We start from the raw sequence: 25,104 nt of genomic DNA on the forward strand, positions 1-25,104 counted from the left end.
GGAGGTTAAAGGTCATACGGATTGAAGGATAACAGTGTCTCCCACAAAGGAGTAAGTTGTGCATCCCTGCTTGAAGGACATTTCCTGTATAAGAGTGTATGTGTGTGTGTGTGTGTGTGTGTGTGCATGTCTGAGTTTGAATGTGTGACACCTGAAAGTGTGCTTGTACCCACGTCAGTCTGCATGTAAGTGTCTTAAATAATGAACATGTGAATGTGAAGATACTACTGTATAAATAAAATAACTAAAGTTTATAAAAAAAAATCAGATTGGCACTTTTACACTTGTTAAAAACATAATCACTCATTCTCTTTAATGTTTCATGATGCATTTACATTTTATCCCAAAAAACAAATGATTTTTGATTAAAAACAACAACAAACCAACAATTTCAAAGTTCTGCTTTTCATTGAATCCCTTAACAAAAACCCTCCAAAAAACAATTATTTCTGATTGTCAAGATTTGAGTCTGTTTTAAAGCTGCTTTGTGAGTAAAACAGAAATAACTGCAGGCATAAAACATCCAGCATTAATTGTATATTTGTTTTATTGCTACTAAAACGTCTTTCGGCATATTCCTTCATCTCCCACAGTGTTAAAAATGACATATTTTTGCACCTTGGTTACACTTTTAAAGAAATACATCCCTAAACAGCATGAGATAGCAATTTCAAGTAAAAGCTTCATGGAAATCCAACTGTAATATGAAAGTGCTGCCCTCTAGTGTCAAGAAGCGACACATTGCAGGGTTTTTACCACTTGATTTTCTACATTCCACCAAGAACTGAAGGCTAATCATAACTTGTAAGGAACCATGAACAAAAACATTTGTATTCTTTGCTATCACCTGATCTTCTTGTAATTCCTGTATATAATGTACACAGGGCTCACTGACGACACGCCTGATTCTTCTGGTACTGCTTTACTGTTTTCAAGAAGGCAAATTTCCTATGCAAATACCACCATAGATTATGAAATGTGCCAAGAGTGGATGTTAAATCCTCTGGAGCAGACTTAGCTGCTTTGGAATTTCAACATCAAAACTTGGCAGGAAATGGAAACTTGTGGGGGTTTCCCTCTGTTTGGGGGGCCCAGCCCTTCCTCTGTGCCAAGATCTCTATCGGCAGGGAATTGCACAGTAAGGGTGGAAACAATGCCATGCTGATAAACACTTCATTCTTGGCAATGGAAAAGAGCAATCGCTTTTTTAAATAACTTTGCTTAGATGGTGATATATATATAAATTTGTTCAGACTCCTTATAAACTCTAGACATAGAAAGAGGTCAAAGCCGGTACGTCCTGTGCAGCCATGCATGGAGAATATTACACAGCCCCTTAAGAACAGTTTGTACTAAAATACCCTGGAAGCCAACACAATCTGTCATCTCGGTTTTCCGTTAAGAGCACTTCCTGATGCCAGGGTGTAAGGCGCTGACTTCCCGTTCTGTCGTATGGATGCAGCCTGTTCTGACACAGAAGAGATGGTTGCTGGGTGATCTATCACATGATCTGCAGTATCGGCCAGCTGGTCGCTCAATTGATCACGGTCGATGATGTTGGTGGTCTCTGAGTCCAGTTCCCGAAGGTTTTCTTCATAAAATCGATGTCTAAGGCGTTTCATTTGGGGAAGCTCCCAACATGTCTCCAGCACAACCAGGACACACACCAAGCCCAGCAGCAAGTAGACTGGAAGAGCAATTTTATTGGTCAGTAAATAAAAGGTGCAGATAAAATAACAGGGACTGCTTTGTTTGATGAATTTGTAACATTACTACTGTTACAGGAACACCTAGAATTTTTTATACCAACAAACAAAACTGAAAAAAAAAGGTGTCACGGTGAAAGGAGCCGCTGCAACATGGAGCCGACGGAAAATTATAACCTGACTCTGAAGAACCCCTTGGCTTAACGAGATTAATAGCATGTTTCGCCTCAGTAATTATCTGTCAGGCCCTCAACGCAAACAGTTCCCTTTGTTCATTCTTGGACGCAGCAGGCAATCATTTTCAGCCTACAAGCTTTAAAACACATCCCCAAAATGAACACCCACAGCAAAGTCATTATGCACTTATTGCCTTCAGAGTTGATAACAGAACTAACGAGCTGATGCTGGATCTACATTTGCCAGATGCCCAAAAATACAACTGCCCATCCCTCCATATAAGTTATGGAGGGATGCAAACATACTATCCCACACTGGCAAGCAAAGTAAATATCACACCTGGTGAACACTGGCATGTTAGTATTGTCAGTGTGATTATGTTAGCATGCTGACATTAGCATTAAACCTCGTGAAAATCTTTAAAATCCAATGCACATGATGAAGAAAATATGAAGCATTCACCTTTATGGATTTGATTAAGTCATTCTCTTTTAAAACTCATCAGAGTATTTTTGTTATAAGAAATGAAGGCTGTTCTTTAAAGAAAATTGCCAAAAAGCTAAAGGTTTATTAAAACACTACGTATTACTAACTAAAGCATCTGGCTCTTACAGTTATCATTTAGGGAGCTTCCTAACTCTAGAAACAGAAACTGTGATGTTCTTGTTTACTTGCTTAGTTGCGCACTCCACCCCCCTTTGTACTCCTGTTAAAGCCACTTTGCACTGTTGTATGAAGAAAGTAGTGCACACCTGTGTATAAGTTGTTCAGGTTCTCTACAATGTCCAAACAGAGAGTAATGGCTGGTGGGAATTGGGAGTGAAAGCACTGCTACCCCATGCTAAAAAGACCCGGATGAGATGGTTCAGGCATTTTCTTACAATGCCTACTAGGTGTTTGGAGATTTTCTGGGCAGGTCCCATTGGGAGAAGACCCTGGGATAGACTCAAAACACACTATATATCTCATCTGGCATGGGAAATCCTCGTAATCTGGCAGGAGGAACTGGGGAGAAGGATGTCTAGAATATCCTGCCTAGCCTGCTGACTGACTTTAGCAAAGGGGAAGATCATGAATGGGTGGCTCAATTCTTAGAAAAACTCTGATGAATATCAGAAGACGTTTACCTTATTTTCAGAGTCACTGAGCCTGATTCTCCATGTGTTTATTGACTTTTTAAATCAATAGAACAGCTTTTAGTTGTGAAAACATAATTATATTTGAATTGCTTCTTTTTATTTTCTAATGATCCAATAACCTTGTAGCATGATAGATGGCATTTTACACATTGTGTCTTTGGAACAAAGGGTGTATTTATATAGATATTTTATTAAAAGTCAGGAATTTCTAGGTGTCGGTTTAGCTCAGAGGTTGAGCAGGAGACATGAAGGCCTTTACTGTGCGTCTTCTCTGTTTTCACTAAAAACTATCTTATAGGCAAGAGAAAGCCCAAAAAATATTCCAGATTTTGATATTTAATTGTTTCTTTTTACAACATAAATGATCTATTTCATGATATATTAGATTTAAAAAATGTGACTGCCTTTTTAAATTCTACTCACCTGTAATGGCCAGCCGGTAGAGGTGTGGGTGTGGATTTACGTCTTTACTGGGAGTTTCTCCTGGTACATAATCTCCAAGGCCAATAGTTGTCAGAGAGATGAAGCAGAAATACAGAGCCTCTAGGAAGTTCCAGTCTTCCTCGATAGCGACAAAGATCCATGCAGGGATAATTACAAAGATAAGGGTCGTGATGAAGGCAAGGAAGGCAGCATGGATGACTCCCAGGTGTGCCTTAGACATAGCCCATCGTCGATGGAAGTAGGACAGTGGACGACGTGTGACCACGGACATGATCCATTGAACCGCAGCAGAGAGGAAGAAGAGGGTAACAGGGATGCCAAGGAGGGAGTAGAAGATACAGAAAGCCTTCCCCCCATCAGAGAGAGGAACAGTGTGGCCATAACCTGAAGACACAACAAAACATGCAGCACTATGTAAATTACAGAGTTACAGTAATAAAAGGAGGAATTCTCCTCCAGGATTCACCCGGGATTTGTGAAAACTAACTGTAGTTAGCGTCAAACAAGACTCGTCAAGTCTTAAAATGAAGCAGGCTATAGAAATAAAGAAATAATTTATTTATTTTTAACATTTTTTAGGATATCCTCTGTAAACTTTGCATGATTTCATGCTGCCTATTAGTTTCCTTTTGGTTAATATAAGCTACCACTTGTGCCATGTCGTATGTGATGCAACAACTACTCTGTTAAAATGCTAATATAGCCATTATAAACTTATATCTCAAAGGTCCTCCTAGACCTCCAGAAAACTGAAAAATAAATAAATTCATGCATTCATATAAACATAAAAGTCTCACCCTCAAGAAGTGTTGGCGACAAATGCTGAAGGTTTGCACAAAAACATCGTTTTTTTTATTTATCTTAAAAAAACAAATGAGTTGAGATAAGGATTTATTCTTCTAGAGACGCATTTACTGATATGTCTGATAAAAATACTACTTTCCTGAGTGTATTACTTATACAAAGGCCCTGAAAGGCAGGACAAATACTGCTTTCATGGATTATTTATAGAATCTGGACCAAAATTCATACAATACAATAACAATACATGTAATAGAGACACCTTGAAACACACACTATTTATAAAAGGACATTTAAGCTAGACCTTGATCAATAAAATTAGGCAGAGGGATTTTTCTCATCTTGGTTAATCTTGACTTAAATACACAAAACATTATTACATGATATATTGAATTTCTCCATCATTTAACACGGCTTGCTTACTGTTAGTTCACTTACCGTACATGTCCAAATGACCAAGGGAGCTATTTTTATGTCATTTCTCTTTGCTCACATTAAACTGAGGTAACAGAAAAGTATATCAGTAACAAAGTAACAAATTCATTACTGTCTTTAGTAAACATTTCCAGCATCTGTGCTTTATTTGATTATTCATTTTTACTTTTACGAGTACTTTCTTCTCGTTGCAGTTTTAAAACAGGTTTGTTACTTTAGGCTTAACACGTTTGAGGGAAGTTTTTGTTTCACTTCACTGCGTGCCTTAAAACATCAAATCGATTTGAGGATAAATGGAGGGAACGGTAAAACAGAAAAGATATTCCTATTTGTGTATCCATCACTAGAGCGAACAGAAAGGAAGTATCCTTTGTAAGTGGCAGGTCATTTCAAATGCAATGTTTCTGTAAGTTCAACAAAGATCAGTAAAAACACAAACTGCTTGTGTGCAGTTTGTCACACAGTGTCTGCTAGCAAAAGGTACGGCTGCTGTATTTCCCAGGGAGAGAAAAGAGTTTGAGATAACTTCACTGAGAGATGGAGAATGATGTAAGAAACACAGGACAGGAGAGGAAGGAGACAGGTTATATTTAAAGGTAAGGACTGCTCAGTGACATGCGATAAACTGGATAAACTGAAATTTAAAGCTAGTCTATTGTAATTCTACATACTTGTCTGAACTTGAAGGTTATTTAAAGTCCAATGCAGTTAATAATTCATTCCCTTAACTACTATATTTTTTCTCCTTTGGAAAGAAAAAAATGAACATCCTAAACATTTATTATTCAAACCACATTATTTTCCAATGTGTTAAAAGTGGCTACAGGGGATCTTTAACCATAGACTTATTAGTTACAGCCAGGGACGTGCAGAGGGGGGGCTAGAGGGGCTTGAGCACCCGCCCCTTTCCTGATGAGTGCCCAAAGTGCCCTTTTGTTGAGGCAACTTTTAAATTTTTTTTATTTATTTATTTATTTATTTTATGTGTGTGTGCGTGCGGAGTCCTGTCTGTGCCCCTCAACAATAATATTTAACTATTAATCACAGTTTTGCTAAATAAAAGGATCTGGCTTGCATCAGTCACATGATCACATTTAACCAATGATCGCCCTCGACGGCAGAACGCGCTGGTTACGAGCCGGGAACGAGCTCACAAAGAGCACGCGCATTTTTAGCGTTCCGGAGCTGTAGGAGAAACACAAGTTAACTCAGAGACACAGACTGATGCGACAAAACCAGTAAGTAGGTGTACAGCGTACACTGTAGTGTGTAGCACCCAGGAGTATTAGCTTATTACGTACACGTTGGTAAGTTGTCTTGTGGCAATTTGACAAACTGAAACAAACGAGCGTGCTGTGTGTGCAACAGCGCGACAAACATTACCTGTCCTTTTATTAACTGCACAGGTAGTGCTGGTCACAGCTGCTGGCTACCTGTGTAAGGCTGTCATGGGTCTGTAGCTCTGTCACCGTTTTAGGGAACATATTTAGTTTTAAAGTATTTAGAAACATGTTTAGTTTTAAAGTAAGTTTCTGGGCATTTCCTGCCTTTCTGGAGGGATTATATTTCACTAAAAACGATCTAATATGCATGTCCACATAATTGTGCATTATTATAATTATAATATATTAAAAAACACACGCTGTATTTTAAAGAACATACATTAAGAAGCAGATTATAATAGATTTATATTTTAAATAAGACAAAATTTGGATTTTACAGCAGTAAAATGATTGTATCTCTACAGTTTAAAAATGTAATAAGTTTTGCCCTGCACAGAGTGGATAGTGAAACAAATGGAATCATCATAAATACATTATTTCATATTTATTACTTCCCCCTCCTCATTGCTTTATTATTGTAGCTCTAGTAATAAATAATAATGTAAGGATTCTGGATCAGCACCGAGATGCCCATAGTATATACAGTATTCTGAAGAAGGTCTAAAATGTCACTGTGTGCACCTGCATGTGTGTGTTTTATTTAGATGGATTATTTTAAATTATTACTCATGATATAACATTGTGCAGACATGGCTGGTAAGGACATGAGGAGGAAACAGTAGGAGCTGTGTGAGGCTACTAAAGGCAGGGCTATAACATTTTGCTGTCATCATTTTATTATAGATTAAGTGCAAGAGTTGTTAGGTGTGGATAATTAGATTATAGTTTATTGCAATAGCAAGTTGTGCCTTGTTCTCAGATAGACAGCAAGTGGAGAGTGATATATGAAATGATGCGATGGAAGGAAGAAGAGAAGCAAAGAGTGATTCACAGGCAGAGCCGAGTTTATGTCACAGTTTTTTGTTGCCTTATGGTTCCAAGTGCTGTCACCAATCTTTGCATTTTGTTATTATCTCATGATACTTGTTTAATCAGCTACCATCTCTCCTGTGGACTTTTTAATGTCTACAGTCTCAGATCAACACAGCCCTGCCCTTCCCATATTAGATTCTTGATGAATGTGTGTTGTTGTTATTCAGCATGGTTCAATGTGCCCCTTTTTAACTTTGAGCACCCGCCCCTTTAAACCTCTCTGCACGGGCCTGGTTACAGCGAGGAAACCTGTTTATATAGCGTGCCACAAATTTACATTTATTCAGCTAAATGGGCCACTCACATTTTCGACTCTCGAAGCAAAGGCTTTTAAAGTCTGAACACCTGTATCCGTTGGACTCACCTGTTGTGGTCAGCACGGTGCTGGTGAAGAACAGGGAGGACACAAAGTCCCAGCTACGCTGGGTGTCGTTACCCAGGATGGACACTCCATAGTTACTGGCCTCGAGAGCGCGGGCCAGGAGCTCCTCTAGGCGAGCGTCAGACACACAGGAGTTGTTCCTCAGGAAGTCCCGTAGATCCGCTTTGAGCTTCTGCCGGAGCGCGTCTTCGTACGGCAGCTCGATGGCGGAGAAGATCCCGGCGCCGACGATGAGGTAAAGGATGTAAGCGACAACCAGCAGGCCGAAATTCAACGCTGACTGGTGTCTGTCTATAAACCGACGGCACGCGCCTCTTGTGCACCCGCGTACCATCCCACTTGCTTAAAGTTTGTTTATTAAAAAAAAAAAAAGTACTCAGTTTAATTTAAATAAATAGAAATCCTGGAATCTTTTGGTAGAGACTTCTATGCTGTACTCGGTGGATGGACTCGTCTTCCTCATTCTTCATTCCTCAGTGGTAGGGCAGTGGTGACGTCACTTATTCACCTTACCAGGTGGAGTGCGTCTTTAACTGCACTTCCCTCTCAAGCCGGTCGAACGGGTTTTCTGTTTTGAGGCAATGGAAATTAATTAATAAATCATGAGCAAGGTCAGCTTTCTTCGGTGACCCAGATTTACTGCGACCAAACATACATTTTGCATTATTAAAACAGCAGAACATCATTTTAAACCAAAAGACCATCTTTTATAGGGGTTAGGATACACCCTATACTTTCCAAGCCCATTTTCTTCTTTATTATTCTAAAAAAAAAAATTCAAACACTGTTTTTGAATAAACTTATGTGTTATCTAAACTTTGTGTGCTTCCATTTTCTTACACTTTTACTCCTCCATATCCCCGTGGACAGTTTTATCAGAGCGTTGAAAATCCTCGTTGTTTGTAATTAACACCTTTACCACTAGAAGACGCTAGAGACCATGTTTCTACAGTCGTGTGTGTGCGAGTGTGTGTGTGTGTGCATACTGTGAGCTACTGGCGTCATCAGAAAAGAAAAAAGGAACAGTTGATTAAAAAAAAACATTTTATTGATAAGTAACCGCCAGACATGTGCTCCACTTACTCCATCATCAATTTATCTTTGCATCTTTCCCTCTCATGTCTGGCATCTAGCAATAAATAATTATTTACAGCCATTAGGGAAGCACAAAATGAAAAGCAACAAGAAGTTACAGTCATTAGAGATGCTGTCAGAGCAGTAATATACAGTGAATGAGACAGCCTGAAATCAATACTGCTGCATACAAAGCTGACAGATAGAGGATGGTCATTAATTGATAGTCTTGGCTGGATTAACGCCTGAGTCTGGTGTATCCTCTCTCTCTCTCTGGTGGATATTTGTGGAATTCCCAAATTATCCCGAGACAATAATTCAGTTATCTAAGAATCAAAAAGAAAAATAGCCACTTTTAGGAACTGCTGTGTGGAGACATGATCTGAAGCAGTGATAGTAGGTAAGGTAAGTTCAACACAGAAAACATTGCACTTTTTGACAGTTGTACAGTTGCTGATATGACAATACATTTCAGATGGTTCCACTATAAAAAAAAGTAGATAAATTAATTTAATAAAGTGTTTAAAGCACAAAAGGTACAATTATTTCGAAAAGTGTAAAAAAAAATGGCCACAGATTTGTGCTGCTGGACTCCGCCCCCCTTTTCTCTCCTATACTAATCTTGTGATCTTTAAGAGGTGCCTGATCGTCAGATAGGAAACTACTCTAGGTTTTACCTTAAAGGTGGTGTATTGTACCACCTTTAAGGTGTACAATACACCTTACAAGTTTTATACATCACCCACAGCAGCAGAGGGCAAAATTAACTGACTCAAAAGCTTGCTTAGTTACTAAAGAATGAGTGAGGAATGCTTCAGGAATGACCTTATAGCTAATGAAAAATTCATCAGTACCTACCTAATAACTCCTGGTCTAGGACTTTATAGTAAATAAAGAACAAGCTAGGATGTATTATATTAATAAGTTATTAAGTAATAATTACTTCATACACTCACTGCTTTGTTAGACACACCTGGTCAATTGCTTGCTAATGCAAATAGCTAATCAGCCAATTTCATGGCAGCAACTGAATGCATTCAGGCATGTAGATATGGTCATGAGGACACGCTGAAGTTCAAACCGAGCATCAGAATGGAGAAGAAAGGTGATTTAAGCGCATTTGAATGTGGCATGGCTGTTAGTGCCAGATGGGCTAGTCTGAGTATTTCAGAAACGACTGATCTACTGGGATTTTCCACACAACCATCTGTAGGGTTTACAGAGAATGGTCCAAAAAAGGAGAAAATATCCAGTTAGCAGCAGTTCTCTTGGAGAAAAATGGCTTGTCGATGCCAGAGGTCACAGGAGAATGGCAGACTGCTCTGAGCTGATAAAAAGGCAACAGTAAATCAAATAACCACTCGTTAAAACCGAGGTATCTAGAGGAGCAACACATTGAACCTTGAAGCAGATGGGCTACGGCAGCAGAAGACCACACTTGGTGTCCCTCCTGTGGTAACTGAGGCTACAGTTTGCATGGGCTCACCGCAATTAAACAACGTAAGATGAAATGTGTCCCAATTTCTGCTCTGACACTTGGATGGTATAATAAGAATTTGGTGTGAACAACATGAGAACATGAATCCATCATGCCTTACAATTACAGTTCACGTTGTTGTTGGTGTGATGGCGTAGGCGATATTTTCTTGGCAAACTTCGGGCCTCTTAGTACCAACTGAGTATCATTTAATCATCACATCTGACCTGAGTATTGTTGCTGACCATGTCCATTCCTTTATGACCACAGTGTTTCCCGAACACGAGTTCACTGTACTTAAATGACCTCCACAGACACAGGGTCTCTATCCAATAGACCATGTTTGTGAAGTGATGGAACGGGAGATTCACGTTGTAGATGTACAGTGAATAAAACTGCAGCAACTGCGTCTCATGTTCATGTCAAAATCTCTTAGGAATGTTTCCAGCGCATTGTTGAATCTGTGGCATGAAGAATTAGGGCAATTCTGAAGAGAAAAGATGGTCCAAACCAGTACAAGCAAATTGTACCTAATGAACTGACCAGTTAGTGCAGTTATCTGTATACGTACTGCTGCAAAACCTCATACAAAGTAGTTACTTAGTAGTTACAGATTTTTTCAGCATGACTCCTCCATTGCCTGTAGTCCATAATTACTTAATAAATTTTAAAAAGAGCAGGGTCCTCAAAAAGTATCTCAGTATTCAACATTCAAACGCACTTATATGAATAACTTAATTCTTTGTAACATAATAAAGGCAAACACCATAAAAATGTAATGTAGAAACTACTAGAGGAACAACTTATTTACGTTTCTTACACTAAAATTTGCCTTCACCATGCCAGTCATATAATAACATGTTAATAATCTGTGCATAATCACAGGAGGCAGGGGGTAATTAATGGTAAGGTAAACCTGAAATAATGAGAAACCACTGAAGTATGCTTTGGTCCTTGATGCCACATAAAAAGAGCAACAAGTAATCAGTGTAAGTAATTACTGTATTGAGTTATGAGGACAGTGGCAAGTTGTTAAGGCAAGGATAATTATGAACTCACCGGTACCTAATGATTCACTAACACAGGATCTCCCAGTTGATTCTTTAGTAAATAATATTTTTCACATGGAATGCCAAGAGCTGGATTTATTAGGGAACTAACAATGAGCGTTTACTATCAGGCCATTGCTGATCCATTCCTCACTTGCACTTTACTAAAAAGGCACATTTTTGTTTCACTTAATATAAAGTGTTAGCAGGATGTCTTACCTCTACACTCATATCTGAGGTCTGAGAAGATAACATGTTCCTGAGAGAACACAAACAGTCCCAGTCTGCCTCCAGCCAGGGTGTGGTCATACACGGCCCCCGAGTCGGACAAAATGTCCCTGCCCTCGTACACCACCACCCTGCAAAGGAAGCACAGTATAGCCAACCCAGTGCAAATCAGCCGTAGTACAACACTACCATGTTCACATTAAATTTAAGTTAAAATCATAAGTAAAATGCAAGATAACCTGCAGAAAGTAACTAAAGGCATTTCAATTTCAAATAGTATCATCAAGGACATTTTTGAGGTATCTTTTCTATTCTTCTTCTTTTTCTGCTTGTCCTTCGCAAAGTTACTATAAATTCACACTTTACGTTTTTCTTGACGTTGCATACTTAACTTTTTTTTCACGGACATCACAGAGGACGTGATGTCAGTTGGAGATATATTCATAGCAGTTACAATGGAGCTTTGGAGCAAGTATCCAAAATATCAATACATGTCCGTCCTTCACAGTCAAAGAGCAGGAGCTTCTTTTCAGCCTCACATTCACTTAGTGTACAGTTGTACATTCATTCTCCAGTACAGTCATTCAGTAACAGGAATGCAGCACTGCCACAGCATGTATCAAAAAAGAGTATTTTTTCAAATCTGTCACATAACAGCTTTTTTCTCTGACTTCTGTTTTTTCCAGATTGGAAATCTCACTATGGCAATGCTGTTGTTTTCCCCATCTGCACATAAACAGCACAGAGCACAGAGAACTCGTAGCCTGGGGTTGTTTTTATTTTGTTGTTGTTTTTTTTTTTTTATCCAGGCTATTAGTGAGAAATACAACTAAACAGAAGTAGATGTGGCAGGTTGAGGAGAAGTGGGTTGGACTTGGAAAGTGAATTACACTGTTATCATAAAATAACTCTTAGAGATTGATGATGTCCTCGAGTGTAAGAACATTTCAGGCTGACACAAATGTGATTTCCACAGATTGAAGAAGTCATTCTGCAGATTGTTGTTGCACTAAAACCTACATGAACTGAACTGGGCCACAAAAATTTTATTTCAAAGAACATGCCCAGATTTTTCTATTTTTTACCTATAATAACATTAATTTTAATAGTTTGCCATACATGCAAATATACACAGGCATGTTCAGCGCTATCACAAATGTCTAAAATTCCTGCCTGCAAGTTGGATTTTGACTTAAAATTAAGAAGTTTCTTTGGAAATAATAGGCAATAATGTATTCCGTGGGTAGTAATTGGGTTAAAAAATACTGGTATGGTCCTATAAAAGCCAAGCCAATAATACCTGAATGTTCAGCTGTAAATGTTCAGTTGTTTCCACTAGAAAAGAGCTCGAGTTCTCCTGAGGAAACCTGCCAATCTAATTCTAAAAGTTTGGTGGATTCCAAGATCATAATCCAGCTGTGACAGCTGTTTATGACAGCTCAACCCCAAAAATATAAATTAAATCCAGGTTCCAAATACAAAAAACCAGCCGAGCGACAAATGTTTCATCTCAGTATATCTGGGGTTTTTTTTAAACTTAGGTTATTGTGTAAGTGTATCTAATGAAAGCATGTAAAAAATTTGCCTTAATACTATGAAAAAACCCATTACAGGCAATCAAAAGTCATGCAGTCATGATAAAACTTGAAAACTTTGCCATGAGTCCTGTGACAAACTAAGTACACCCTTAATGCTTCCATAGGACTTAAGTAATGCAAAAGACTTTACCTCAACCTAGCTGTCAAGCACAGTAGTGGAGGTGTGATGATTTGTATATGTTTTGCGGCCACAAGACCTGGGCACCGCACAGCCACTGAGTTAGCCATGAGCTTCCCTGTATACCAAAGTATTCTAGAGTCAAACTTGACACCATCTATATGACACCTACAGCTTGGCTAGCAAATCTATAGGAGAATGGCTGAAAAAGAAAAGAATCAAGGTGATGCAATGGCCCAATAAAAGTCCAGACGTCAACCTGATTGATATGCTGTGGCGAGACCTTAAGAGAGCTGTGCATAAACAAATGCTCGGAGACCTCAATGAGCCGATTCACCACTGTAAAGAAGATCGGGCCATAATCCTCCACAAGGACGTGAGAGACTGATCACGTCAAACAGAAAATGATAACATCAAGTTATTGTTGCTAAAGAAGGAATGCAAAGAGTCCTGTGAAAAACGTTCTTTTTCACATGACTGTCGGAGATAAGGACGCACTTTTTAATCATATTATTTTGCTCTAGCATATCTAAACCCTCATGACTTCCTGACTACAGGGGCTAGCCACAAGAAATTTTCAGGCCTGACATCTAAGCTCTGTTAAAAGCAACAGCAAAATTCATTTTACACCCACTCCATGTGTCACAAGCTAAAGCCCAAATCTCATTTTTTGTCAGCATGATTTTCTCTGTAACCAACTTTGAGCATCAATCTCATGGGATATATCATAGTTTCAAAGCAACATTGGCCCAATTAAATGTTGATGATGTAGAGTAAGAGAAACATGTGTCAGAGAAAACTTCAAAAAGTGCATTTGGGATAAACTTTTAATACTTAAATCATCATGTGGGATAGGTTGCTGGTCAAAACAAGTTACGGGATAACATATGAAAAGTCTCTTTTTCCTACATTTTGATACGAGGCTAATCTTCTAGCTGTATTTAATCATATTTTAAGTTGATTCTGAGTGGGTCAGGTGGGAGGATTCACTGATCTTTCATGGAAAAACCCAGAAGTATAACTACTTCACAGAGCAATATCTTCTGTCAGAAATGAATATATGCTGCATATTCTGGGGTCACTGCTTCTTTCAAGAATCAATAATCCATAATAAATCAAACCACAGTTGTGGTGACACTTTACATTATGGTTTGTACCTGATAAACCCAGTCTTGGGTCGGTGGATAAGGTGCATGCGGTAGGGTGTGTAGTCCTTCCAGGCAATTTTATTGGGGTCGTGCCACAAAGTTCTGACCTGAAACATATTCAGGCGCCACGGAGGACAATCATATTTACCAGAGTATCTAATGTTTACTGCGCCAAACAATTTAATATTCAGAAAGTGTTATCTTTTAAGATAAGATTTTCTTTGTATTTTTTATGATACTGAAAGCACAATAAAAAGGTGGCAGATTTATGAGTTTACTCATTCTAACCTGGTGTCTAGTGTTTCCTGTGTGCCACAGAGCATTGCGCAGATACTCCCCTGGTCCTGTGTTTGAGTTGACCAGTTTGATTGAGACTCCAGCAGTGCCGAAAGCTTTGGTTGGCTTTTTCTCCCAGTAGGCCTGAGACACCTGCGCTTACAGAAAAAAAATCAATGTGGTGGAGAGAAATGGTTACATGTTCTCTATTATGTATTTTAAGTTTATTGCTTGTGAGAATTAAGAGTCAGCGTTCAGCTCGCACCTGTTTCCACATGACAACGTAGAAGCGTTGACTGGACTGATAGGCAAACACAATCCCTGCGTAGTCGTCATCTCGGTTAGTATTTACATAAAATGTGACACTGAAGTCCACGGCGCTGAACTTGTCGTATCCTGTTCAGACACAGGAATATTATTCATGTTGACTAATCACTTTCATTATATGTCTTATATGTTTAGTGTTTTTTATGGTTAATCTCACCTAAAGCGATCCCGGGGTCAGAGTTGGCAATCTGCAGCAGCTCTGTACCCTGGCTGCGGATGACCCAGAGGGGGTCAGACTGCGTGGTGCCTTTAGGGTCCAACAAAACAACCTGAAACTTCCGGAAATCTGTAGACCCAATATCCTGGTTCAGGGGACAGGGATCCAACGCATCTGGAATACTGTCATTGTCAAAGTCATCAAAGCATGCGTCTCCACTGCCATCACCTGAAAGAATAAAGAAAAAAGAGAACAAGTGTAACTTGACTTTTCCTTATTATTTTTTGCCAAGATGGGGGAAAAGAACTGGACAAGATAACATGAAAATGTACTAAGAAAACCATGTATGATGGTGGATAGATCAACCTTTTAAGTATTATTAATTACACTACAGAGAGCCATTAAGTGTTTATGTTGATGTCCAAGATCAATATGACCTAAAGCAATGGAAACTGGACTGATAGTCACAAACTTTTATTTCATGACTGCAAAATCCATTAATCATAAATTGTCCAAGTTATTTTCCCTGTGTGACAGCAAACTATTTGTTCATGTCTGTATTTTGATATTAGCTATGTAAAGCCTGACACACCTATGACTGGCTAGAATGGGAATCAGGTCTTATTTTATTTTTAAATGAAATCGAATTGCTCACTTTTTTTTATTGATTTGAAACATCCCTGTTTACTTTCTATTTTGCCTCCTTGGGTAGACTAGGATAGGATAGCTCAGCTGTAACAACACTGACCATCAGAGTCTACCTGGTCCCTGTTGGGTACCAGTCTGCAGTTGTCACGGTCATCAGGGATACCGTCATTGTCGTCGTCATGGTCACAAGCATCTCCCTTTCCATCTTTGTCGTGGTCAGCCTGATTGCTGTTGGCAATATAGGGGCAGTTGTCTAGAGTGTTTTGGTGGCCGTCCTCATCGATGTCCTCATTGTCGTCGCACATGTCTCCCACCAGGTCACTGTCAGAGTCAAGCTGCCAACACATGTGGATGTAGTGTATAATATGTTTTGGGTCACTACAAACAGCATTATTTATTTAGTGCAGGGAATACTTCTGTATTAGCCTGGGGGCTCGGATTAGATGAGAAATTAGCTAAAATATATAAATAAATAAAAAAGAGGTCACAATTAAATGAAATTAAATCTTACGGTTTCTCTTAAGGTCCTACCTCAGCATTTCAATCAAGTTGAGTTTTGGGACTATAGCACTACCTAGATACTTTCTTTTTCTGTTGTAGATTTACTGCTGTGCTTGGGATCATTATACTGTTGCATGGCCCAGTTCCAGCCAGGCTTTAACTGTTGGAGAGATAGGCTTACATTTGATAGAATACTTTGTTATGTTATGCATATTTGTTCATGGTTGACTCAATAAAGTGACCAGACCCTATGATTTGGGCAAAACAAGCCCAAATCATCATCATCCATCCAACCAAAAGCTGGAAATGATAAGCTAAAAATATGGCGACCAGTTACAAGCGTTAGCTAATTGTATGAATTATCAGTTAAAATTATTAATTAAACATAATAAGTAAATATTTCTCTGAAATCAAAAGTTGGAAATAATTAACTAAAACATGTCTCACAGTTGGAACTGCTAGCTCAAAGCATCAATAAACAAAATAGCTTTCTAAACATTAGCTAACCTGTGGCAGCAGCATTTAATGAAGAGTTTTTAAATATAATAGTGACTAAAAGTAGTTGATTAATGGGTGATGGAGTTTTCTTACTGTAACTAATGAATTTTAAGCAACATATAATCACAAAGAGTTTAAAATAAACTGGAGGCAGTCCGAATCTAACTTTAAAATGAGCTCAAATGCACTTATTTAAATATAAAAGGTATGTTCATAAACAGATTAGTAGATTCATCTGACAGGGTTTTGGGGGTAAGTCAGAAGAAAAAAATGTTTGAAAACTTGATTTTTTCAAGAACCTGGTCTGGGTTATGTAGAAGTGGACAGTTGTCACACTGGTCTCCGACACCATCCAGGTCTGTGTCCCTCTGGTCGGTGTTGTAGACTAGAGGACAGTTGTCCCGGTCATTCAGAACCTCTGAAAGAATAGACAGAAACACACACACATACACAGCCTTTAGACTGATTTTTAAAAAAAAAAATTTTTTGTGAACATAACCAGACAAATAATATACATCAAGGCTATGTTTCGGTAAATTCAATTTCATCTATATTTTCAAGTTCATATCTACTTTTTTTGAGTTATTATATTGCCAGCACTGTCACTTTATTACCACCAATTGATCCTGATTCCAAGTAGACTAGCTGCACATTCAAGGCCTGGTACAATGAGTTGTTCTTACCGTCTCCATCTATGTCGATGCTGCAGGCGTCTCCCTCTCCATTGTTATCAGTGTCTGTCTGCATAGGGTTGCTTTCAAATGGACAGTTGTCGCAGCTGTCCCCAACCCCGTCCCTGTCAGAATCAAACTGCCGAGGGTTGTACATCAGCGGGCAATTGTCCTGTGTCAAAAAAACACACATTCACATGGATGTTTGCATACGGCAAGACACGCCTGTTTTCAATCATGGCGACTTTAAAGTGGTTTTGTCTCACCCTTTCATCTGTGATGCCATCATTGTCATCATCAGGGTCACAGGCATCGCCCTGTCCGTCCGCATCCAGGTCTTCCTGTCCAGAGTTTGGCAGCATGGGGCAATTATCCTGCAGCCAGTCACAACAAAGATTAATGGTATCCAACCAGAATGCAGCTCGGGTATCTCTCAACAAGTCTGAATGATTTTAGCTCACGCTGAAGTAGATATCTTACCTTTTCACAGTGATAGGTGGCATTCTGCTTGCAGGGTAATCTATTATTGGGCCAGCCATCCAGATCAGAGTCCTCACCACACAGGGAGCCATCGCCAGCAAACCCCACCGCACACACACACTTGTACAAGACCTCAGACGACAGGCCAAGGTATATACACTCAGCATACTTGTGGCAAGTGTGTGTGTTGTCTTTGCAAGGGTTATACGGTTCACACACCTACAAACAGAGCAGCTCTTTGAGAATCCAAAAGTCTCTACGGTTAATGACTGCAGGTCAAAGCAAAGAGAAAAACACCTGCCTGCCTGGTTTTCAGGGCTTCATCCAGACCGAGGCCATACGGTTGAGTGCCTTTATGGCGCGGCGGACAGGGCAGGCAGTAGAATCCAGGGTCTGTGTTTATGCACAGTGTAACACACACTCCCTCCACTTCACACTGAAGAGATGGAGGTTGAGAGATTATCCATGTTCAGCATATCAAACATGAACTGTACAAAGGTGTTACGCGTGTTGAAAGAAAATCTCTTTGTCAGGATCAGACTACAGAATATTTCAATGGTTACTAAGTCAGAGAAGTTAAAAATGAGTCCACTGACTTCTGGAAATGTCATTAGCGCTTCAGATAAGTATCGGAAAAATTAAAGTTTTGACAAAACGATTACATCAGGCAAAAAGTTAATGACTGATGAAAGTTCTTAATCTCTGGAGGAATATGAATATCTGTACCAAAATTCTTGGTAGTTCATCTAGCTGTCTTGTCACTTAAATCAAAACCATAAATGTGGTATTAGAGGAAAAATCTGGGTCACCAATGTTATTCGGATGCATCATCTGGGAGCCATAAGGTCTAAAAAATTCCCAATAATTCATTCCATAGTTATAGAGACACTTTAACATATGCAACCAACTGACAGGCAGGCATTATCATCACTGGAAACGGCCCTGCTGACCTTGTCAAGTTGGGCCACAATTCACTGCAAGGAAATAAAGATAACTCCCTGAAAATCAATGAAATGCAGCATTATGCTAAGGAATTTTGAGGAGGACCTTTCCTACGCCATGCATCAGCGAAGTTAGGCCATTGTGTAGTGTGATCCTGTGTCTAATCTCATTACCTCATTCTCATCTTCACAATGAGTGCCGTTACCACTGAAACCCAACGGGCAGCGTCCACATTCCCATGATCCATCGCGATGCGTTGTGCATTTAACCCCAGGAAAACAAGGATTAGAAAGCAAGCACATATCTGAAATGCATAAAAATTTACACATAAAAGTCTTTTACACTTAGTCACAAAGCAAATTGTTCAAGTGTGGGTCAATTGCACCATAATGATTCTGAAGGAATTCATATTCGAATCATTTCTCTTTTCTATCCTAAGCCTCTGTAATTGAATAAAGCAGAGCAAACAGTGAAGGATATTATTTCTTAATCCTCAATTGTTTGAAAACATGTTCTCTCCAATAAAATGGGATTAAGGTTCTCTATGTATGTGAGGCTTAGCCTGCATGTAGAATAACATTAGTTGGTACAGCTGCACAAGGTTAAGGTTTACCTAAAGGACATGGTTGTTTGTTACATCCTTCATAGTCCACAGCATCTCCAGCACAAGGCTTCCCGCCGTTCTGAGGGGCGGGGTTCACACACTCTCGCTGGCGACTCATGAGGCCCCCGTTACATGTCTCTGAACAGACTGACCATTTAGTCCAGGCCGTCCAGCCTCCAGCAACTACACCGAAATGCATCATTTACCTTTGAGCCACTTTTAATGCGTATGAGTGCTTTCAAATGTGCAGCTGTGCGCTCCTACTTACTCGGGCAGAGCGTGTTGTTGCAAGGTTGTGTCTCCATGGCGCTACCTGTGCACCCCTTGCCCCCCTTCTGTGGTGGAGGATTGTTGCACAGACGGACCCGTGTAATGTTTCCTTCTCCACATGTGGTTGTGCACGCAGACCAAGGAGACCAAAGGCCCCAGTTCCCGTCAGCACGCACTAGACAAATAAAGACAAAAGAAAGTCAGACCACCGCTACAGCTCAGCAGCGTACAGAGAACAAAACATGTTTCCAATTACGATTAGAATCTCTACGATCTCCATTTGTCTGAGGTTTCATATTTTCGCCGTCTGGGAATTGCCAGTTCACTGTTTTGAATAGGACTTGGCTCAGTCAGTCACTAAAAGAGCATTAAGCTGAAACAGGTGACAGATCCGATGTGCAGAGTGATGCCTTACCCTTGCGGTCACACTTCATCATCATGCAGCTGCGGGTTTGGACTGACGGGCCAGAGCAGGACGGCATGATGCCATTGCAGGATCGACCCCTTTGCTGCCCTCCACGTCCACAGGTGGCGGAGCAGTGGGTCCACTCAGACCATGGGGACCAGCCGTCTTCATCATCTTTATTACATACAGACAACAGACGTGTTGTTGTTGTTGTTGTTGTTGTGTTTTTATTATATTTATTAATCTTGGCATCCATGTAAAGACAAAATCCCAGCTGCAGAAAAATGATACTCACTAAGACAGACAGGACAGCAACTTCCATCGACAAAAGACGGATTGATGCAGGACACAGGAGCACATGACACCTGTTGACAAACCACCTTTCCATCCTGGCAAGACAGTCCAGTGTTGATACATTTAGATTTTCTAACAATATCACATTATTGAATCCAGATGTTTTGCTGAATGCCAGTTCTTGCAAGGAATGGTATGTTTTCATGAGTCATAACAAGTCAGGCTAATCCTTCATCCCATCCTCAACAAAAATAATGGTTCTTATAAAAAGAAACAGACGTAGGGATGAGGATGAAGCATGCATAAAATATAGAACTTCTGGTAATAAATGAAACCACATTGCATACAAGTGAAACTTCCCCAATTGGTAAACATCGTTTAAAGGAACAGTTGGACATTTTTAAAATGCTGCATATTTGCTTTTTATTAAGTATTAGAGTGAAGCGAAGCAATAATAAGTTGCAGCAGTCAAGTCGTCAACCAAAGTCCTTGTGTATAAAAACATTGGTAAGCTACCTTGAAGATTAATTTAATGCTAAAGGTTGTCACTTATAATTTTCCATTTTACTTTGCTGGTGTAGATGATGATATTAATATCTGCTCTCTATCTCTTATATATCCTTAATTCAGTTAAATGCTTGCATGGTATTTCCCCAGGAAATTCTGCCAGTGTGTTATTGTAGTTAATAGATTTGTTCAGCACAAACCTGGCAAGTACAGGAGGTGCAGCTGTCAACCTCCCAGTCCTCCCCCTGCTCGTACACTCGTCCATCCTGCACGCACCACGCCTCACTGTCTCTGTCAAGATCATTGTCACTGCTGTCACCATCACCACCTCTGCGGCTGCTTCTGATGCTGCTGCTGATGCCACTGCCGTTGCCATTACCATTGCCACTGCCGCTGCTGTTGCCACTGCCATTGCTGCGGTCACGGCCGTGGCTGTTGCTGCTGCTGTTGCCGTTCCCGTTGCTGTTGCCATATCCTCTGCCACTGCCGTTGCTGTGGCCACGGCCGTGGCTGCTGCTGCTGCTGCCGTTGCCGTTCCCATTGTCATTGCCCCTGCCATTGCCGTTGCTGTGGCCATGGCCGTGGCTGCTGCTGCTGCTGCTGTTGCCGTTCCCATTGCCTCTCCCATGGCCTTTCCCTTTGCCACTGCTGGTACCACTGCCATGTCTGTTACTGAGTTCATCCAAAGATATCCGTATCTCTTCATTTTCTTTGGACTGAAAATACTAAAATTAGCTAAATACATTTTTCAAATAAGAAAGTATTATTGTGTATTTATATTGAATGAGACCAGCCAAACTACTGTGGGCCATATCTGTGGGGAGATTTCCTCTTGGTTTTTTTTTTTTTTTTCCCCCAGAGGCATTTGCCACAGACCACAGTACTTCCTGACAGAAAATCCTTTATTTGTGCCATTTGCACTGGAAAAAGAATTACTCTCAGAATTTAAATTCAGTCAACTTTTCTGTGATGACACAGAATAAAAAGTGTATTACAACCTTGGTAAACACATAGTTATTGAAAATGGACTATTACTGGTTTAAATAATCTAAAAATAATCTAAAAAAAAAGATTTAAAAATGTTCATGTTTAAAGTTACTTTTACCTTAAAAATGACACAACATTTTAACCTGTTTGCTAAAAAATATTTAAATTCTTGCTCATGCTGCTATAAAATAATGTACCATCAGGCAATAAGAAACACAATTTTAACAAATACCATGATAAATGTGCATGCTTTTATGCATCTTACTACTCTATCCAAGTCTTCGAGCAGGTTGTTGGTCACAACACGTAGGCCATGGATCTCAGTGAGCAAGCCAAACAGGTCCTCACACGGATGAAGACAGATTTGCGATGACAAGTTGCTGACCTTTGCGCCATCCACACCTGTGGAGGAGGCACGAGTATGTGTGGGCTTTTCAAGATTTAGATATGATTCTGCTTTAATGATAAAGAAACAGGCGGAGCAACTGTACTGATGCATATGTGTGGTACCTGCACACACTCCTGCTGCATAGAGGAATATCAAAAGCTGAAGGAGACCCCTCAGATAACCCATTCCTGCTTACACATAAATAACACATGCAGTCACCTTGAAATATAGAAAGTAACCTCCTATATAGAATCCAAGCAGATCTCAGGCATAGGAAATAAAAGAAAAAGAAGGACAAAAAGAGAGAAATAACCATGCATACCTGCGTTCTCCTTGCTCCTCTGCCTTTCCTGACTAGAAATCACAGCCAGTAGGCTCGTCCCTGCTGCAGCTCCGCAGGGGCTGTAGTGGAATGTCTCCTTTTCCTCTTCCTTGATTGCTTCCCTCCTTTATTATCTTCTCACCTTGGTATCCAGAGTGAAGATCACCAGCACAGTTCACTCAGTAATTTGTCACTGAATCATCCAAAGAAAAGAAAAAAGGGATGGGTTTGGTAAGAGAGTAATCTGAGTAAGAAACATGCAGACAGCTTTGTTAGTTCGGGAGAAATCTCAAACAGTGTTATTTGTTTGAGAGTGTGTGTGTCTGTGTATGTGTGTGTATGTGTGGCAGGAGCAGGGGCCATATTTTACCCGTGTGTCTGGCGATGAACTAGGCTGCATATCTCCCAGCGAGGAACCCAGCTGGATGGAAGGAACTGTGTCTGTGTGTGTTGACGTCTCGATGCAGGTTTCCCAGACACATCATTTACACTCTTCACTCTCCAAAATGAGACTTGCATGCACGAATGCACACACTCACACACCGAAACAGGCACACAGGCACAAACACACACTGTTACTGGCTGCACAAATTTTCCAATATTTTAGCAGCGAGAAAACTGGCATTACCATAAATCCTTTGCAAAAATTAGAGGCTCGATGTGTGTGTGTTTGCATGTGTGTGCTTTTGGAAGTGCTGTGTGCAGAAGATTGTGAGCTACGAGAAAACTGATGGAATACAAAAACATCTACTTCGGCTGGGATCTCTCTCTGTTTGGTCTTCTCCCTGCTGAGTCAAAAAGGCATCATCATCCCGAATCACATTTTCCATCTGTACACTCCACTTGTGGACTAATGAATCTCACAGATGTGTGTGCACACATGCATGCGCCTGTGCCCATACAAACACACTCACACAAAATCCCAACAAATTTTCTATTTCCAGATACCTAGAAACATCACAGCGGAGAACAAATAAGAACAGAGACCATGTTTCTTCCTGGAAGTGGTTCAGTGACGGAGACAGTGAAAGCAGGTGCTGTCACTGCTCTGGGAGTCAGAAAAAGCCCAAAAGTAATAAGATCTGAGGGGATAGAAAAAGGTAGAGTTGGGTGAGATTACTTGGCAGAGTCTAGCGTGACACGCTTGGAGTGATATGCTGTGCGGAAGGCACACTCTGTTCTGGGATCTGTCTCAAAGTCCTGACTCTGTTAGTCTTACACTGTGTTTATGGGGAGAAAATAGTTTTAAAGAGGGCATCCACTATGGTCTCAAAAAAACTGATTGAAGGCTACAGGGGCTATCGCCAGAAGGTAGTACTGAAAGCAACAAGAAGACCTTTAATAAGATTGAGGCAGGATGAGAAACAGGGCACTTTATGCAATCAGGCAGCTTAACAAAAGCGAGGTGGTGTTGCAGCAATTGCCCCATTTCTCCAACAGTAACTAGACCAGAGAACTGAAAGGGCTTCTGCATTATAGTCTAAGTCCTTGCTGTGAGCAGAAACTTCAGTGCCAGGCAAGCCAGACAATGACCTGCAATTGCCGCCCCACTCTAAGCATAGTGGTCAGAGAATTACATGGGCTTAAAGGAAAAGGATTTACATGGACGAGTGCACAGTGAAGCAAGAATGGAAAAGGTTGGGGATAAAGGTGTCATAAGACAGAAAAGGTAGGCATGAATGATATGATGAGACTTGTAAAAGACTGTCCTTTATTTATATATGATCTAAGCTTATTTCTGCTTAGTTAAATAAGTGTGTAGCATGCAGATAGATAGGTGCTGATTCATCTGACAGAGTGCAACCCTTTGTTTATCTCAGTAACAATCACTGCGAGGTCAGTAGCTCTACAGGTCAGTAAAACAGGACAGCATTAATCCATTTATCAGATATTCTGCAGATTAGCCTGCAACGCGCACGCTTCTGGGATCTGTAGTCCAGAGTGACGATTTTCTGAATGAATCCGAGTCATTTACACAGTGCATGAAGGTCTTCATATATCAAAGGCCTCTGTTATTAGACTCGGTGGTGCTGAAATCAAAGCTTGACCTCAGAGTAATGCGCAATTTCTATCAACCGGTAGCACCTCATTTCTCTCAAACCCCTGCCGTGCGTCACGCTCAGCGCACGTACCCTACTGCTCCCCCACCCATGTGCCCAAGGCGACCGGGCAACCATGAGGTGTGAAGTGAGAGTTGACAAAGCGCCCGGCACTGCAAGCCTGAGCGAAACCGGCCCCCTCTGCGCTCAGGGCTTAGCCCGGCTCAATTAGCGTGACATACTTTCCTCTGTGATCGCCTGCCTTCCGCCCGGCTTCTGGACACAGCGGATTATGCCCACTAACTTCGGCTGCGCACTTCCCAGGAGGCACAACAAAAAGGTTTTCTTAACCATTTTACACACAGTTTCAACAGAAAAGTGACTTGTATGACAGCGGAAATGACTGTGGGCAGGGATATGGCTGAGTTTATTCCTCAGAAGGAGATTGTGTATAATGGCTTGCTGCCTTACTCTGACCGGTTGGACCGGGAGGCCACGGAACTGTTGGCGGAGATCAAAGCGAACCTGTGCAGAGCTGTCCTCCTCAGAGAGCTGTGGCCCGGGGTCGCTTTCTGGTCCAGGAAACTTTTCTCGTAAGTACTGAAGCAAGGTTGGCGTATGATTTAAGACTACCCAAAGGTAACTTAACCCATAGCCAAAGATTCATAACAGTGGGCTTAACAATTGCCTGCATCT

At 40.5% G+C, this 25,104-nt stretch overlaps 3 protein-coding genes across 4 annotated transcripts in view; 1 reads left to right on the forward strand and 2 right to left on the reverse strand.

Annotated features, from left to right (window-relative positions):
- Positions 1-5: 5 nt before the first annotated feature.
- On the reverse strand, positions 6-7,887 carry LOC101486817 (potassium channel subfamily K member 1). Its single transcript, XM_004561164.4, has 3 exons — positions 7,382-7,887; positions 3,446-3,850; positions 6-1,687 (listed from the first exon to the last, which is right to left on the reverse strand). The coding sequence occupies exons 1-3, from the start codon at positions 7,731-7,733 to the stop codon at positions 1,383-1,385; spliced, it is 1,062 nt and encodes a 353-aa protein (XP_004561221.2). The 5' UTR covers positions 7,734-7,887; the 3' UTR covers positions 6-1,382.
- A 542-nt stretch (positions 7,888-8,429) lies between these two features.
- LOC101486147 (thrombospondin-2) lies at positions 8,430-23,293 on the reverse strand. Of its 2 annotated transcripts, XM_004561163.5 has the most exons (22): positions 22,740-23,292; positions 22,370-22,562; positions 22,170-22,235; positions 21,925-22,061; positions 20,873-21,388; positions 20,167-20,260; positions 19,881-20,045; positions 19,464-19,640; positions 19,205-19,378; positions 18,765-18,895; positions 17,951-18,085; positions 17,650-17,868; positions 17,436-17,543; positions 17,182-17,341; positions 16,798-16,916; positions 15,600-15,834; positions 14,852-15,079; positions 14,633-14,763; positions 14,380-14,520; positions 14,101-14,198; positions 11,219-11,358; positions 8,430-8,799 (listed from the first exon to the last, which is right to left on the reverse strand). In XM_004561163.5, exons 3-22 carry the CDS (start codon positions 22,231-22,233, stop codon positions 8,792-8,794), a joined length of 3,180 nt encoding a protein of 1,059 aa, XP_004561220.3. In that variant the 5' UTR covers positions 22,234-22,235; positions 22,370-22,562; positions 22,740-23,292; the 3' UTR covers positions 8,430-8,791. The 2 variants fall into 2 exon arrangements, with proteins under 2 accessions (XP_004561220.3, XP_004561219.3); XM_004561162.5 differs by lacking the exon at positions 8,430-8,799 and having other exon boundaries at positions 11,202-11,358; positions 22,740-23,293.
- Positions 23,294-23,833: 540 nt separating this feature from the next.
- Positions 23,834-25,104, forward strand: part of LOC101485841 (proteasome activator complex subunit 4B) — a 47,081-nt gene continuing 45,810 nt past the window's right edge. The window contains exon 1 of the mRNA XM_004561160.5: positions 23,834-25,001. Coding sequence (XP_004561217.3) covers positions 24,796-25,001 — 206 coding nt within the window. The 5' untranslated portion in view covers positions 23,834-24,795. The remainder of the gene's footprint in view (positions 25,002-25,104) is intronic.

The sequence above is a fragment of the Maylandia zebra genome, linkage group LG8 (assembly GCF_041146795.1).
Source record: "Maylandia zebra isolate NMK-2024a linkage group LG8, Mzebra_GT3a, whole genome shotgun sequence".
Taxonomy (NCBI): Eukaryota; Metazoa; Chordata; class Actinopteri; order Cichliformes; family Cichlidae; genus Maylandia; species Maylandia zebra.

Coding starts and splice junctions, on each gene's coding strand:
- LOC101486817 (XM_004561164.4), bottom strand. CDS start 7,733: ATGGTACGCGGGTGCACAAGAGGCGCGTGCCGTCGGTTTATAGACAGA. Junction 3,851..7,381: donor CACCGTGCTGACCACAACAG/GTGAGTCCAACG, acceptor TTGTGTCTTCAG/GTTATGGCCACACTGTTCCT. Junction 1,688..3,445: donor CTACCGGCTGGCCATTACAG/GTGAGTAGAATT, acceptor TTGCTCTTCCAG/TCTACTTGCTGCTGGGCTTG.
- LOC101486147 (XM_004561162.5), bottom strand. CDS start 22,233: ATGGGTTATCTGAGGGGTCTCCTTCAGCTTTTGATATTCCTCTATGCA. Junction 19,379..19,463: donor CAACAACACGCTCTGCCCGA/GTAAGTAGGAGC, acceptor ATTTCGGTGTAG/TTGCTGGAGGCTGGACGGCC. Junction 15,835..16,797: donor TTCTACATAACCCAGACCAG/GTTCTTGAAAAA, acceptor ATGTGTTGGCAG/CTTGACTCTGACAGTGACCT.